The sequence below is a fragment of the Dendrobates tinctorius genome, unplaced genomic scaffold, assembly GCF_039654945.1.
Source record: "Dendrobates tinctorius isolate UK_male_01 unplaced genomic scaffold, ASM3965494v1 ptg000081l, whole genome shotgun sequence".
NCBI classification, from domain to species: Eukaryota; Metazoa; Chordata; class Amphibia; order Anura; family Dendrobatidae; genus Dendrobates; species Dendrobates tinctorius.
The window spans coordinates 21,066,297-21,083,782 of record NW_027361749.1 but is presented as its reverse complement, the minus strand read 5'-3'; the positions used below and the strand labels follow the sequence as shown (position 1 = coordinate 21,083,782).

The 17,486-nt window shown below is 45.9% G+C and overlaps 1 protein-coding gene across 4 annotated transcripts in view; it reads left to right on the top strand.

The window, feature by feature from the left end:
• The window catches only part of ATP6V1H (ATPase H+ transporting V1 subunit H), a 215,105-nt gene that overhangs the window by 89,847 nt on the left and 107,772 nt on the right, over nucleotides 1–17,486 (top strand). For all 4 annotated transcript variants that reach the window (XR_012233809.1, XM_073583811.1, XM_073583809.1 and 1 more), the window contains 2 exons: nucleotides 2,344–2,522; nucleotides 12,554–12,679. Coding sequence is in view for 3 of the 4 variants with exons in the window: in XM_073583811.1 (XP_073439912.1) it covers nucleotides 2,344–2,522; nucleotides 12,554–12,679 (305 nt within the window). In the remaining variant the exon portion in view is untranslated. The remainder of the gene's footprint in view (nucleotides 1–2,343; nucleotides 2,523–12,553; nucleotides 12,680–17,486) is intronic.

Below are 17,486 nucleotides of genomic sequence, written 5' to 3'. Positions count from 1 at the left end.
TCCCATCAGCCACCGCCTGCTCTCACTGTATTTAGCAGCAGCAGGTGTAGGCTGATGGGAATAATAGTGTCATCAGCCGCCGCCTGCTCTCGTGATTATCGGTTGAATACAACACTCAATGTTCTCTGGTCGCGTTGATCGCCGGCAGAGCAGGGCAGAACAATGAGAGCGATCTTCAGCACCCGGCGCCGGGGAACAGCTATAACTGTACCGCTGCTTCCCTGGTGCCTGTATGTGTGGTACTAATGACACACCTATGTCATCAGTTTACACATGTGCGGGATGTTTTATGGCCCGTGCTGCTGCTAAAAAACGGACTTAGTGTATCTTGCCCGCAGACTCACGGCCCGTAGAAACACACTGATGTGCACAGACCCATTCACTTGAATGGGGTGTACTTTTGTAAGTGTCTCCAGTACGCACCACACGTACTGGACACACTGACGGATTGACATTGTCCAGTCACTACTGCTAGTTCCTGAGTGTATTGGGACACCCCCCCCCTTTGATATGGAGAAAGCTTGCTGCCCAGCATGTAAAACACAATCCCTCCAGAAAGGAAAAGATGAGACTCAGGGAAAGATGGAGCTAATAATGAGATGAGGGGCATGTTATCTGTGATTATTCAGTATGTCAAACAGGGAGAGAATACCAGGTTTTTCAAATGCAGAATGTGGCGATAAACTTTATTGTGCATTGGCCTTGATCCCAATGAATGATTTACATATTTGCACTTCTGATATTGTGCTATACATATGTGTATTCTTGGAATAAAACCTTTTTTAATGCTGAAGCAGATATGCTTTCACCTGTAATGTAAAACTCTAGTGTTGAAATTCATGGTAGTCCCGCCAAATGCTGCTTTCATACCGCGGTCAATGCTTCTGATGCAGGATGCTTCAAAGGATTTTCGTCACTATGGCAATAGCACTTTATTCAGAAAAAAAATCATTTAAAATGGTAAAGAGTCAAGATTTAAGGCCTAATGGCAGATATTACATTTATCATCTCTCTACTGTGCACACAGGCATTAGAGACCAGCACAGCCTGTACTAGCAAATCAAGGCTGCTTTCTGAATGCGAGAGATGTCCTCTCAGTGTGTGTGTGTGTGTGTGTGTAAGTTTAACTCCTTAGTTAATTTTTTTGAAATCTGACATGTTTCACTTTATAGAAGTGGAAAATCTGGAGAGCAAATATGGTCTTAACTGGTTAAAACATGGGGTGCATCGGGAAGAAGTAAGCTCACCTTGTTTTGTTGCAACCAAGCAACATGTAAAAAGCACGGATCAGCCGCTGCAGGACACGGGTCCAGAGACCGCGGATAATGGTGAAACCGGGTGTATGTGTTCAAATCTGCGCTGCTGATAAAGATGAATGGCGGACGATATTCATCAAAGCTTTATTTCAAACAGGTTAATAGTCAACGTGTTTCGAGGTCATGCAGGATCTCTTCCTGAGGACAAAACCGCTTCGGGGCGGCCTGTGGGGGGGGCGGTGGTCTTCATGTGGTGCTCTGCTTACATATTAATCTGTATGGCTTATGACAGGTCACTCTCTCTCACTGACCTGCCCCCTAATTTACATACTGAATATTATATGTATTGAAAAAAAAAAATCACATTCTGCTGGCATGATCGCATCTATAATATGCATTAAATTGTTTTATGAAGTTGTATGCATTCTGAAAAAAAAAATCTCTCAAAATGGCATCGCCTGCGCAGTAGCATGTATAAGCGATCCACTAGATGCTACTGCACAAGCACTGCCAGCACCACCTTGGTGGAGACAATTTTTTTTCTTTCCTCTGGCAAAATGGCGCCAGTGGTGTCTGCACAATAGCGTCTATCCGATCGCCGAGAGAGAGGCTACTGTGCCGGTGCAGCTGGCAACATTTAGAGAAAGATTTTTTGTTTTTTTTTCAGAATAAATGCATATGACTAAACAAAACCATTTAATGCATATTATAGATGAGCTCATGCTGCAGCTCAAGTGCAGTCGCCGGCGTCTGCCTGCTGAGTGTGATTTTTTTTATTTTTTCCCCCAATACATATAATATTCAGTATGTAAAATAGGGTGCAGGTCAGTGAGGGATCAGTGACCTGTCATAAACCATACAGATGAAAATGTATGCAGAGCACTACATAAAGCCCCCCACAGGCCGCCCCGGAGCACGGGAATCTTATTAATTGAAAACTGCAAATAAGGATAACACAACAACCACAAGACAGATTTCATCAACCCTGGTATCATTGTACTCAGTATAATGACACCGACCTGACACTGTAGGTTACTGTGCACAATCCTGCTGACAGGTTCACTTTAAGTATTTATTTTGGTTGTAGAATCTGCTAGAAAAATCCACTGAACGAGAAACCCGTCAGGAGTATGCCCTAGCAATGATCCAGTGTAAAGTTCTGAAGCAACTGGAAAACCTGGAGCAGCAGAAATATGATGATGAAGATATAGTTGAAGATATCAAATTCCTCTTGGACAAACTGGGAGAAAGTGTGCAAGATTTAAGGTATGTAGTTCTCACTGTTGTCCCTGCAGTTTTAACTCTTTTGATACCCTGGGGCCGAATTATCAAGACTTGCCTAGAACATACTTGCGCTGGGGTTCAAGGCGCCATATTCACTAAGAGGCACACACCACTTAATGAATTTGGCGCGACTTCAGAGTGGTTTGCACCTCCGCACGCCATGCCAGAAATGTTACTCCAGTCAGTGACTGGAGTAGCATTTCTGGGATACAAGGCACCAGCACTTTTGATGAGTCGGACAGGCACATCTATAAGATTATCTCCACACGGGAACATTTTTTTAACACCTCCAATTGTGAAATTTATTATTATTATTATTATTATTCCAATATCTATTCATTAAAATGTACTTTTATGTTTCAGTAACGTGCTGTTTTCAAGTACCTAGATTCTTATTAGTCAGAAACCTTTTATCTTGTCCATTTTCATAAATGCAGCTCTATGCCACAAACAGTTCATAAGAAAACTACGATATTCTCAGGAATTGCATTCAGGCTTTTATTAATTCAGCGGTAGTCCCAGGTCCGGCAATCGTTGATCAGTGTTGTGTGTAGAGGGCAGATTTCGGGGGAAACTAAGATTGAGCATGTTTGATTACAACGTCCTTGGTTCCCAAGGGAAATAAGCTGCTGCTGCCTGAGGAGTCTGAGTGTGCCACAGTCTCCTTTAGGGTCAATGGGCCCGCCTGGGGCAGCCAAGGTGAATTACCACCATTAGGCATTTTTTAACAGCAGGAAAATAGCCACTAATGAAGGGTATGATTAAGATAAGGCAGTATGTCCTCTGAGCAAATGGTTCTACAGTCGTACAATGCACATTTCTAAGTCGTAAATTACCATCATAACGTAATGCATGATCATTAATACAGATTGATCCTGGCAACCAAATATTTCCTTTAATTAGTGAAAATTACTCAAGAATCACACGTTACCAAGTCTAAAGTGTTATTAATTCTGAGTTTCCTGATGGAAATCTTTTCTTCACACATTCTGGTTTATAGCTTCAGGACAACCAGAAGAACTGTGCCTTGTGTGATGATAGTCACTGTTTTCTTCTATGAGTATAATGAAGATTCGGTAACAAATGTAAACCTTTCCTTTTGTTCTTGTGATAGAGAAGTCACTGAGCCACCGGTAATAAGGGTCTAGCAGGGACCGACTTAAAATCTGCCCCTTGTTCTTTTTGGTCCAAATGTAAACCGGACTTAAATCTCTCTTATTCTTCTCTCTACAACATCCTTGGTGTACAATCAGGCATTAGTCTTCTGGGTTATCTTTTTCTCTCATTTTGCTCTCTTGGCAATACTTTCTTGTCACCTAATAATACAGAGGAGTTGCGAATTCTCCATTTGCTAGGTAGTCACATACAGTAGGAGAACGCCCCATGCGTCCATCTCCCATGACCTGCTATCAATGACCATGTGCTTGTAGTACGTGCCGCCAATACATTTTCATTGGAGTTTATCACTGAAGTCTACTTTTAATGGCGGCATGACGCGAAAGGAAAAGCTCCGAGTTTTATTTTTTTTTTTATGTAGATATAAATATCACTTGTAGTCTGAAACAGAACAAAAAAAAAAAAAAGACTTGAGCCCCTTAAAGATCAGTTTTTTTGTTTTTTTTTTGCGCATTTATTTATTACTCCCCGTCTTCTAAGTTTCGTAAAATTGATTTATTTTTTTAAATTTTTCCATCAACATAGCAATATTCAGGTTTATTTATTTATTTTTTGGGGGGCTAATTGAAGACTTGAATGACACCACTCATTTTAACATTCAATTTACTGGAAGATGAAAAATTCCAAGTGAAATTGTGTGAAAAACAATTTAGATTCCTCCCATCCTTTTTTGATGGCATTCATTCCGAGACCCGTCAAATGTTTGTTTTTCCCCTGAATGATCTGTGTGAAAGCTTGTTTTTTGAATGGTGAGCGGCTTGTTTTATTAATACCAATTTGGACTGTATAAGTTTTGATCTATTTTTATTACATTTTTTTTAGGGAGGTGAGGTGACACAAATGCTGAGTCCTGCCATTTTGTTTTTGTGCATATTCCATTTAAAACACCTCCTGACAACCGCATATAAATGGTTAACAGCAGCAGCATGAGCTTAGATCCTGAGCCCTATTCACACATGGAAACCCCACATGTACTTGAGGGTTAAAGCACTTTATCAAGTATTCCAACTCCGTCCCCTCCTGTGATAAGCAGCTCACTGCCAATAGACAATGTACATACAGAACCTTTGATTCTGTGGCAAGTGCTGCACCCCAGTAATCTGAGTGATACATCACTGGATTCAGTGTCTCCTTTCCTACATCATGCTGCTTTCTGATGAGGTAGCAAAAACGATTCCCTTTAATGCCTAATTTGCAGCATCTGTAGATGGATGCATACATAGATATTTTTTTCTTTAATACCAGCTCTGCAGCAATTTTTACATGTAAGAAAGGACTTCCGGCATACTATATGTATGGTGAACCTTGTCTGAACTTGACTTCCATACGGTATTTACCGAGTGAAGTCTTTATAAAGTCATGTGCTTGTGTATAATCGAAGTTGATTGATCCATCCCCAGCAGCCGAGAGCTACTTGATGAACGCTGCAGCACTCATTAATATTCCCTCCGCATCCACATTCCATTACTGTTACTGGTCTCAGACGTCTGGACAAGTTTAGGTAGCAGAAGATTTAAGGATAATTGGTTGCTTAGCTTCAGACTGGATTAAAAGTTATAAATATCGTTGGATCTCTGGCAAGCGTCATTAAGGTGCGACACACTTATCTTACAAATTAGCGTGTTTACTGAACCGGTTTAGTTTACAAGATTTTTCTTTTGTTAGGGTTGTGTTGTCTTGATAGATGTTATAATTTGTTTACTTGTTGCTCGGTTGTCTCTTGCTCGAGCTCTGGTATAAAGCAATGAAATACTAATTGTGCCCTAAAACAATGGACAATAAAAATTTAATTGTCAATTTCAAGTTAGCTAAAGCCATAATTTAGTAGCGTTTTTCTTAACCAAAATGGTAGGACTGCCACCAGTTCCTTGTTCGATATAAGCCCGGTCCTTTAACAGGATTATATCGGGCCAGAAACCAGCCCCGACACATTGGAAAGTTAAAACTGAGAACACGGATGTGTGGATCAAGATAAAAGAGCAGCCCAAGGTTAAATTATATTTTTAGTCGCCTTAAAGGCACACTAGACAATACACTATATACACAATGATTATACATATGTAGGGTTGAGCAGGTTCGCAGGATGCAGTGACGAGACACTAGACGGATGGTGGTTTGTGAAATAACTTTTATAAAACTGTAGCCGCTAGGCTTGGCTGAACCAACATATATGAAAGAAAAAAAACTAACAGTCCACGCAGGGACTCAACAATATTAACAAAACTATATTGCGCTTAGCCTTCCAGGGGGTTGCCGGTTTCGAGAGCGTGGCCGCGTAGAGGTCGCTGAGGCGGCTGTCCTGACGCCTCGCTACTCCAGGAAGGAATGGGGCTCAACAGGCCCTGAAGAAAGCGATGTTGGTGGGGCGCAACAGGCCCTGAAGAAAGCGATGCCGATGGGGCGCAACACGCCCTGAAGAAAGCGATGCCGGTGGGGCGCAACAGGCCCTGATGAAAACGATGCCGGTGGGGCGCAACAGGCTCTGAAGAAAGCGATGTCGGTGGGGCGCAACAGGCCCTGAAGAAAACGATGCCGGTGGGGCGCAACAGGCCCTGAAGAAAGCGATGCTGGTGGCGCGCGGTGATGATGCAGTACCACAGATGATCTGAAGCCGTCTTTTTCAAGGAGTCTCTCCCAAAGCCGGGGTAGCGGGCCTTTAATCTCGCCTATGACGAGGTGGCGTATCTTCAGGCCGGTGACGGCAGGGTCGCCGTGGTGGGGGAAGGCTGGGGGGAAGTGTCCAAGCCTCCGCGGCCTGGTTATGTGTACTCACGGCCACAACCTGAGGTAAAGATTCTCTCCCACAAAGGTGGGGGGCAGCGGGGATGATTCTCTGAGAACGGGGGCGGGGAGCAGTCTCTGGTAAGTCTCTCCCGTCTCTCTTGTCGGTAAATGCGCAGTTTCCTACTCACAGGCTCCTGTCGGTGCCCCTGCAAGTCACCCTGCTTCCTGCCTTCTCTCTGGCTCTCTCCCAACTGCCACCTAAGCGCGCCCCCTGCTCCGTTGCCTCCTAGCCCCGCCCCCTGTTGCCCTGACAACTTCAGTCGCATGTCTCCCTTTGTAATCACCCTGGTGTGGTTCCTTCAATAACCCTGATGGCGGTCTACCTGGTTCCGGCCCAGGCACTATATGGGGGTCCTCCTCCCCACACATACACAATGGTCAGATATACAAACACAGGTGGTAGTACAAAAGTATAAGCAGATGATACAAAAGTCAGTTATTGGCTTGATGTTCGGCCTGTTGGAGTAAGGCAACCATATGGGAGGTGTGGGGGCCAGCTTCTTACGGTTTGTTCAAACACGCTGCACGGCGTGATCTCCCTTGGCAGAGAACGAAGGCCCACAGTCTAATGTGCACTTAACCCCTTGGTCAGGCACTCCCTTCCCCGCCCCCCTAGGATGGTCCTAGTTTCGTTCCTACTTGCTCTGGCAGCTGAAATTCCAAAACCTATCATGGATCATAACTTCTCTATGAAAGGTCATAGGGCGGCGGTTTTGGTGCCATCAGATCTGGCCAGGCCCCGTTACATTTGGAGACCATACACGTCTTCGCTACCTGGCTTCTACAACCTGTTCTACAACTATACCTACCCCTGGGTGGTAGAATGGGTTGGTACCCCGGCAGGCTTTCGGCCCATTCTCAAGATCTCAGGACGTACATTAAAACTCTTTATAAAATTACAGTTCCTGTACAGATGGAGAAATTTTCATGAGTTAATAAGCTTTACACTCTCAGTAGGGACCAATCCTGCCAGAAATAGCTTGGTCACATATATCTGATGGAGTCATGAATTTAGCTCGGCCACCTACTGAGAATGGTTTCCTTTCTCAACTTCACACTTTGTAAAAAGACTATAATCTTGAAACGGACATGATAGTTTATTGGCAAGAAATTATAGCCCCCATTATTCTTCACAGGTATGCCAGCCTAAAGCATTTATCACCTATCCTTTGTTGTCTGCTTCAGTCAGTGCCTTGGACTTTATACTCCTAAGACTCCTCCTAACATGATTGTAAATGTGTCAAAAAGGACATCACATATGCAGATTTTTTACTGTAAGAACAGTGAGACTATGGAGCGCTCTGCAAAATAATGTTGTAATGGTTGATTCACTACTAAAATTCAAAAACTGTCGGAAGGCCTTTCTTGATATATATAATATTACATGTTATGGGCATTAGATTCTGTGTTCCAGGAAACTAGTCTGATTGCCGTACGGAGTTGGGATGGAATTTTCACCCTAATATGGAGCTAATAATGTTTGCCCCATGGGGTTTTTGCCTTCCTCTAGATCAGGCGTATCAAACTCCATTTCATCGAAGGCCATATCAGCGTTGTGGTTAACCCTCAAAGGGCCAATTGAAATTGTGAGGTCTCATGCAGATGTCAATGCAATGCAGTATGAACATGGAGTTCAGTGCATGGACGGCCATGGGCTGTAAGAGAGCTGTAACTGGCTAGAAGGTCGAAGAACACTGTCCCTGGACAGTGGGGCTAAGAGAGCTGTTCCTGGGTAGTAGGGCTAAGAGAACTGTGCCAGACCTCAGAATCCACGTTGGACTGCTGCCTATGCCAAGTACTGGCTGCATCTGCTAGGATTCAAAGATGGAACCACAATAACTTGTGGGCCGACTGCATTGACTCTAGTCACCCTCTGGGCTGGCTGGCCGCGTTCACCTTCTGGGCTGGCCGTGTTCACCCTCTGGGCTGGCTGGCCGCGTTCACCCTCTGGGCTGGCTGGCCGTGTTCACCCTCTGGGCTGGCTGGCCGCGTTCACCCTCTGGGCTGGTTGGCCGTGTTCGCCCTCTGGGCTGGCTGACCACGTTCGCCCTCTGGGCTGGCTGACCGCGTTCGCCCTCTGGGCTGGCTGACCGCGTTCACCTCTGGGCTGGCTGACTGGGTTCACTGTTATGATTGGGTCACCGAGGAGGAAAAGAAAGCCAAGCTAAGTCACAGAAAACAGAGAGGTTGGTAACTACGCGGATTGCAGACCGCTGATCCTAACCACACAACTAACAGCAGCTGTGGAGCGTACCTACGATGATTCTAGACGCTTCGTCACAGCCGGTGGACTAAATAAGCCTAAAGCAAGAAAAGGGGAAATCTAAACTGCCCCAGAGCAGACCCCAAAAGAATAGACAGCCCACACACATGTATTGACGGTGAAACAAGATGAAAGCACAAACACAGGTAGGAAAATAGGCTGAGCAAACGATGGGGCCCACACTAACTAGAAAGGAAAGATACTGTCTGCAATCACGCCAAAAAACCCTGCAAAAATGTCCAACACTTCTGATAGCAAAAAAACCCTGAAGTCACTAGACTTCACCCACTATATCAGCATTCTGGCATATTCTGAGAACAGAGCAAATAGAGGCCAATCTAATAAGGGACAAAAAGCAAACTGGCACATACAGTAACATAAGAGTGAATAGACAAAGCCAAATCAAATGAGAACATTAGCAGAAACAACTTAGCTTGAGAAGGCAGGAACTGAGCTGGAAACTAAGACATCAGGAGGCAGGAAAAAATCACCAGCATGGGAATAGTGAGTTGGCTGTCTTTAATCCAGTCTGAGACTCCAGATGTCCAATCCTCATTATCAAGTGGCAGGTCTCTGTTAATTAGATCAGCTTCATTACCTCCTGCCACCACCAGAGGGAGCCCAGAAAGAACTCACAACTCCTCTGTCAGCACAAACAGTTCCCTCACCAGAAACCAGAGGTAGACCAGAAAATGAGTTAACAACAGTTCACCCTCTGGGCTGGCTGACTGGGTTCACCCTCTGGGCTGGCTGACTGCTATTACTGGGTTCACCCTCTGGGCTGGCTGACTGCTATTACTGCGTTCACCCTCTGTGCTGGTTGACTGCGTTCACCCTCTTGGCTGGCTGACTGGGTTCCCCCTGAGGGCTGGCTGACTGGGTTCCCCCTGAGGGCTGGCTGACTGGGTTCCCCCTGAGGGCTGGCTGACTGGGTTCCCCCTGAGGGCTGGCTGACTGGGTTCCCCCTGAGGGCTGGCTGACTGGGTTCCCCCTGAGGGCTGGCTGACTGGGTTCCCCCTGAGGGCTGACTGACTGGGTTCCCCCTGAGGGCTGACTGACTGGGTTCCCCCTGAGGGCTGACTGACTGGGTTCCCCCTGAGGGCTGACTGACTGGGTTCCCCCTGAGGGCTGACTGACTGGGTTCCCCCTGAGGGCTGGCTGACTGGGTTCCCCCTGAGGGCTGGCTGACTGGGTTCCCCCTGAGGGCTGGCTGACTGGGTTCACCCTCTGGGCTGGCTGACTGGGTTCACCCTCTGGGCTGGCTGATGGTACCTGTTTCTTGTATGATTAGATTACACTCACCCCGGCGTTCGGTGCGGTCTGATGGGTGTCGCCGTCCTGTCTGGCGTCTCCTGTCTTCTAACGGTGACGTCATCTTTGCTGCCTGTCGTGGCTCCTGCGCAGGCGCATTGCTCTGCCCTGTTGAGTCCTGCAGTGCGCAGGCACCGGGAGAGGTCCAGCGCCTGCGCACTGCAGTATTCTGCTCTGCCCTCAACAGGGCAGAGCAGGCGCCTGCGCAGGAGCCACGACAGGCAGCAAAGAAGAAGACGCCACCGTTAGAAGAAGGGAGGCGCCGGACGGCAACACCCATCGGACCAAGACCAGACCGTTCCCTGGTGAGTATAATCTAACTCCTTTTTCTTATCTTTCAGGTTACATCGGAATGCTGTACAGTAGATAAGCCCCTGATGTCGGTGCCTGCAGCTGATAGGCGAAAAATAGGGTGACCGATTCCCATTAACATTCCTACTCTTGCAATCTAGCAGGAGAAAGTTGAGTCTTTGGCTGTCAGCAAGGCCTGGGGCCCCCTCAGGGTGTTTTCACATTGCGTTCAGGCACCCGTTCATTGGCCCCGTCAGGGCTTATGTCCAAACCTCCCGCCAAACAAAATTTGGACGTATTCACCGACTAAGCCATATACTATAATGGTGCCGGTAGAGTGAATGTGGGCTCTGTTGTGCATCATTGTTGAGCGTGTACGCCTACTGCTGGGGGACACTCAGATGTAGTAGACTGTGCGAGCATCCACTCAAAAAGATACACATCAGAGCTCAGGTTCACTCTGCTGGCATCATTATAGTCTATGACCCGTCTGCGCATATGTCCTAATCCTGTTATACCGGGGTTTCGTATGTAAGCCCTGACGGGGCCACCGAACAGGGGCCAGAACGCAATATACGTACGCTTAGGAGAAATCAAGATGTTTATCCGTGCATCTGGCAACTTTGCATTAGCCTACATAGCGCTATATGAGCACCTTGTCATTGAGTTAGTGAATCTGTCACTAGATTTCATAATCTAAGCAGTATATATTATAATCTAAACAGTATATATTATTAAATAGATCACTTAGACCTGAGGTTTGTGTACGTACTTTTGAAAATCCAAGTTAGAATACCTGTATAACTTTGAAATTAAGATGATCATTTTATGATCCCTGCAGCTATAGAATAAAATGGTTCATGATTCTAAGTGTTGTGAGGTAGCGCTGTCATTTAAGTAGGGGTTCACTCCCTTGGCATCCACAAAATCAGACCCGGCACAGGTTTTCCATAAACTCAGCCCGGCACAGGTTTTCCATAAACTCAGAACGGTCCATGCGGTTTATTAAACATCATAAACCATGACCAGCAATATATAAACGGCATAGCGTTCATGACAGAGCTTCACTCTGTTAGCAATGTCCAATACGCAGGCTTTTCAGCCTCACAGTTATATCTCACCCTGTCAGGGTTCTCTCATGGCTGTTTCTCCATACTGCAGACATTCATTCCCTCCAGGGAACTCTCAGGCACTTGCAGCCATTAAACACAGCGTCCACAAGTGCTGTCAGGCAGGAAGCCCCATCTCAGCGGGACCTTCCACACTGGACCAACCAGGTCCCAGCATTCACCCCCATGTGACCTACCGTGGCCACATTATATGGTCCATAGCCACGCCCACCGGGTCACATGACTGACCTTATCACAGGTCCTTCAAGCCTATACACATTCTTTACAATAGTGCTTTAAACACACCCACTTGGTGGGTTTGTAGGTAACCAGGCCCGCCCATCTCTCTAGTTACCTGGAGACTTCTCCCTTACACATTGAAACACCTCAGCAGTATCACTGCTGATCAACACATAAGTCTCCATCCCAAAGCCACCCACTTTTGAGATACATAATGGCCAATCAGTATTCTGCCATTCATCCTTTCTCCTGCGACATCCACACAGCGCCCCCTAGCGGACTCAGTGGTTACTACGCCACAATGTATTCCATCTCTACACACCCAGCCTGACTGACAACTGCAGCGTGTACCGAGCGGTGTGAGATCTCCGCAGCAGGAGAGTGACAGGGGAGCTGTAAATCAGACAAGGTGGGAAGAGAATGAGTTATAATTCTTAAAAATATTGCAAGCATGAAAAGTCCACCCTCTTCTCGCTGGATAGACCTGTTAGAATATATTGCTCCTTAGGGAGGCACTTCCTCTACAGCAGAATCTTGTATTCGAAAGCCATCTTTGAACAATAGTAAGCAGCCTTTATACACCTTGGCATATTTAGAATGAGCACTCACTTTCCGAGAATTAAATTTCCACTGCATCCTTTACTTTTTCCTTATTGATTTGTTTTCTTACAGCTGTCAGTATTGCCAGGGATATTATGTGCTATGCTGTTAATATGCCTTTTTGCACCGCTGTTTGATTTCTGGGATACACAATGCCAATTGGAAGACTAATCTGTAATATATATTAATAAACCTGATACAATTTTGGCAATAGTGTCATTTCTCTCCCTACTTTACAGCTCGTTTGATGAGTATAGTTCTGAGCTGAAGTCTGGAAGATTGGAATGGAGCCCAGTCCACAAATCAGAGAAGTTCTGGAGAGAGAACGCTCCACGACTGAATGAGAAGAACTATGAGCTCCTGAAGTAAGAAAAGAGCTTCTTATCAATAGGGTACAGATTGTGATCTATATAGGTATATGAGTGGTACAGTCATGTATGTGTATATCTGTTGATGACTGGCTAAGGGCAGGCTTTGTCAATGCCGATCTTAACCTACGAGGCTCATTGTGGCATTGTCACAACCTGGTCTAGCAGGTTACGCAACACAGGCGCCGATTCACGCATGTGTGTATATATGATACACACATTTAATTTTTTCTGTTATTTAATTTTAAATGCATTAATATTGTTGATATTCTTTAGTTATGCGAGTTTCTTGTTTGTGCAGCTATTTTCTTTCAGTATTAAATTGATTTGGATCCGTTTAGAGCAGAGCTCAGGTATTTGTAATGTTTCCTTTGATTTATTCTATTTCCCATAGGCCTTTAACAAGTGTAATATATCCTGTGCCTCAGTAGTATAATGTGAACACATACTAATGCTAATTTGTTGTGTAGCAGTCAGGTAGGACAGGGTTAACACCTACCTCTGCAAAATTTTATCAGGTGCACCTGCCTAGCTTTTTACAAAAATCAGGGCCTGGTTTCACTATATATGTCAGACTACTGGATAGGGGAGAATCGAGTGGACTGTGGTGAGTGACCTGTAAAAAAAAAAAAAAGTGAGCTGTAGCTGGGAAAGAGGATGTGCCAGGGTCTCTCTGAATGGAGAATGAATGAATGGGTCAGCTAGGAAAGCTGAGCAGTCTGTGTGTTGGAACTGCTGAGAACCATGTGGAAGCTGCAGCCTGTTCAGTATGAACTGTGCCTGGAGTTGAACACTTTTGTTTAGGGCTGGAAGCTTCTAGAGCTCTGGCTGAAAGGCAATACTGAGACTGGTGAGATTGGGCCTATTCTGTATATGAAGTTTTCTTCTGGAGAAAGGACTGTAATCTTTTCGGGTCAGCCAACACTGACAAATATGTGCCTGCTGAATGAGCTGTTTATTTGCTTTCATACCTTTGTGCCCAGAAGAGGCTGTTTTTGGTTTTGAATCCTTTGGAGTTTTATGAAGGCAATAAGACTGCACCTGTTTGGACAAAACGGCATTGCCTATGTGAACACTAACTAATGCCTACCTGAGAGTGTGAATCCCTATAGTTGGTATAAAACCTTTGAAGCAAACAGGGGCCCACTTGTATATCTGTATCTATTTATATTTTCTCTGATTTAGTTTTATCAGTCTATTAATGCTATCAACCCCTCTTTGTCTAGTGCATGATCTGTAGCTGGAATTTTATGTATTAAATCTACATCTCGCTATAACAATAGCTGTATAATGTGTGTGTATATATGTGTATGTGTGTGTGTATATGTATGTATGTATGTGTATATATATATATATTCTACCTTCTCACCCCTCAATGGGGTGGTCTTTGTTGTCCTTTCTCAATCTCGGGTCCCCTACCAGAGCGCAGGATCTTAGTTGTTCCCAGTATTGCGCTTTTCTGGACAGAGAGCTCAGATGTTGCTCCTTGGATCTGTTGTAGCCATTCTTCCAACTTAGGCTGGTTTCACACTAGCGTTTTTTAGCGCAGCGCATCGTGCGCGTCCATGCATATGCGTCCTGTGCCCCTATCTTTAACATGGGGGCGCATGGTCTAGCGTTTGCACGCGTTCGTATGCGTTTTTGTGCGCATGCGTTTTTTGTAGTGTGCGCCTAGGCGCGCCGGACGCAACCTGTTGCATTTTTGGTCCGTCCGACCTGTGTCAAAAAAACGCATGCGCATGCTTGCGCACGGAATGCGCAAAAAAAAATCACATTACAGTCTATGGGAACGCAGGCGTGCGCAAGGACATGCGCACTCCTGCGTTTAAAATCGCATGCGTTTTAAGAGTTAACATGGCTAGAAACTGGTTAAAACGCATGCGCCTAAAAAAAGCAAATGCATGCAAAACGCATGATGCCTTTTTTGCATGCGTTTCTATTGCGCACGCAGCGCTAAAAAAACGCTAGTGTGAATCTAGCCTTAGGGGTCACAACTCCATGTAGAGGAGGTGGCTGATGGTGTTTCCACCCTTGAACTTGTATCCATAGCCAGACTCTGTAATTATCTGACTGAGGGGGTTCAAGCCTATGCAGAACAGCAATGGGGACAGTGCATCATCTTGGTATATGCTGCACTTGATGGTCACTTGTGCTAGTTGTCTTCTTGAGTTGACTTCCAGTGTTGTTCTCCATAGCCCCATTGAGTTTCTGAGGAAGGTTCTTAATTTCCTGTTGACATTGTAGAGAGCCAAGCATTCACAGATCCATGTGTATGGCATTGTCATAGGTCTTCCTGCAGTCAATCCAGGCTGTGCTGAGATTGGTCTGTCTGGATCTTGAGTCATGAGCGAATGCTCTGTCTACTAGGAGCTGGTGCTTAGAGCCTCTGGTGTCAGTCCCGATGCCTTTCTGAGCTGGATTCATGTACTGGTTCATATGGTTCTGGAGCTTGGTGGCTATGATGCCTGACAGGAGTTTCCATGTTGTTGTAAGGCAGGATATTGGGTGGTAGTTGGATGGAGCTGTTCCTTTATGAGGATCCTTCAAGATCAGCACTGTTCTACCTTGTGTTAGCCAAGCTGGATGGTGGCCTTCTTCTAGCAGTTGGTTCATCTGCTTTGCCATGCGTTCATGCACCGCTGTTAATTTCTTTAGCCAGTAGGTGTGGATCATGTCTGGGCCAGGTACTGTCCAGCTCTTCATGTTCTTGACCCGATGTTAGATGTCTGCTTCTGTAATGGTGTCTGGTTCTTGCTCTAGGTGGTTGCTGTGTTTCATTCTCAGATCTTGCAGCCATATTGCTCTGGTGTTGTGTGTTTTTTTTTTTCCTTCTTCCATATGTCCCTCCAGTATTGTTCAGTCTCTGCTATTGGTGGAGTTGCAGTCTTTGTGCTTTTGTTCTGAAGTTGGGAGTACACTTTAGATGGTTCTTTGGAGAACAGGGCATTTATCTTCTTGGCCTCAGCTTCACTAGTGTATCTCCCTAGTCTTGCAGCGAGTGCTGTGAGCCTTTGCTTAGCAGTCTCTAGAGCTTCAGCTGAGGTCATGTCTTTGTACTGTCCAGCTGGGTCCTATTCTTGATCTTTACACATTTCTGTATTTCTGTTAGTTGGCTAACTTTCCTTCGTGTCACCTTGATTTTTTTCTCCAGCCTTCTTTTCCAAGTGGGGCACATACTTGTGGTGTTCTTGCTGGTTGTATAGCCAAGCATTTCCATGAGTGCTGAGGCAGTAGCATATATCAGTTTATTAGTTTGAGTTACAGTGGAGGTAGGTATTGATGCAAGTGCTCTACTGGCATCCCAGTGTGAACACCCCTCATACGAGACCAAACGTGTCTGGGCTCGGCTGCACCCGAAAAATGTAGTGCAAAAAATTTTTTACCGATTAGTGAGGTATTAGCTGATATTTTGGCCAAAAATACGTTTGGTCTCGTATGAGGGGTGTTCACACTGGGATGCATTGAGAGGGGCTGGCCAGCCCGCCTAGTCGAATAGTAGGGGCGTTACTAATAGGCTGTGAACCAGACACCATGCAGTTCCCTTGTGTGAACGGTACCCTATGCGGACCCTCATTGTGCAATTGTATACTGGGCAGTCACCCCCTCCAGGAATGGGTATGTGGAGAGTGGCTGTTAATCTGGTATTTTGCACCTGTGTTGCTAACATCTTGCTATATGGGCTGGCTGCACCCTGCAGTGCATTTGTTCTAGACCTGGGCAGGTAAGTGTTGCTGCCTTTTTGCTTGTTGTTATAAATGAATTTTTGAAGACCTGATTCTTCCTCAGTGGCTTTGCTATTTAGTTGTTTCTCAGTCAGTGGACATGCAGGTCTTATGTCTATCCAGAGAATCCTCATACGCTTCATACATCCCCTCTCATTTGGTCTGCTGTTATAGTAGCATTTTATCATATCCAGGTTCTCTTGCCTTGTCCATGAATGGTTTGTTCCAGTAGCCCATTTATCATCAGATTGTACTGGTACCTCAACATCTGACACGGACCTTGTTAATTCGGGCGACATCCGAGCCGGTATGACTCTTTGTTCGTGACACTCTCATGTTTATTGAGGTAGGCACTATAGTGTTAGTAGTCTTGCCCAAGGACCACTACTGGTATATTATGCATGAACCCCACAGACTCCCATGTTGGCGGTTATGCACTATTATTTATATACTAGATTATGGCCCGATGCTATCGCATCGGGAGGATGCGATAGCATCACACCTCTTGCCATGTTAACCCTCAACACACACACTCCTCAACACACACTCCTCTCACCTTTCACCATCTCCACTCACTCTTTCACTCCACATACGACCCCTTCTCTCACTCCGTCTCTCATACTCACGCCGTCATCGCCGCTGCTCCACGATCCCCGACATCATCTTCCGCCGGCGCCATCCTGGATCCAGACGTTGTCCACGCCGGCGACATGTTCTTGCGGCGACGCCATCTTGACTATCGCGGGATTTCGCCGATCCAAAATGGCGTCGCCGCAAGAACATGTCGCCGGCGTGGACGACATCGGGATCCAAAATGGCGTCGGCGTAATCTCGCGAGATTTCGCCGACGCCATCTTTTTGGATCCCGAGTCGTCCACGCCAGCGACATGTTCTTGCGGCGACGCCATCTTGAATCTCGCGGGATTTCACGAAATCCAAGATGGCGTCGCCGCAAGAACATGTCGGCGGCCTGGAGAACGTCTGGATCCAGGATCGCGGCGGCGGAGGAAGATGTCGGGGCAGCGACGATGACGGTGTGAGTATGAGAAACGGAGTGAGAGAAAGGAACGTATGTGGAGTGA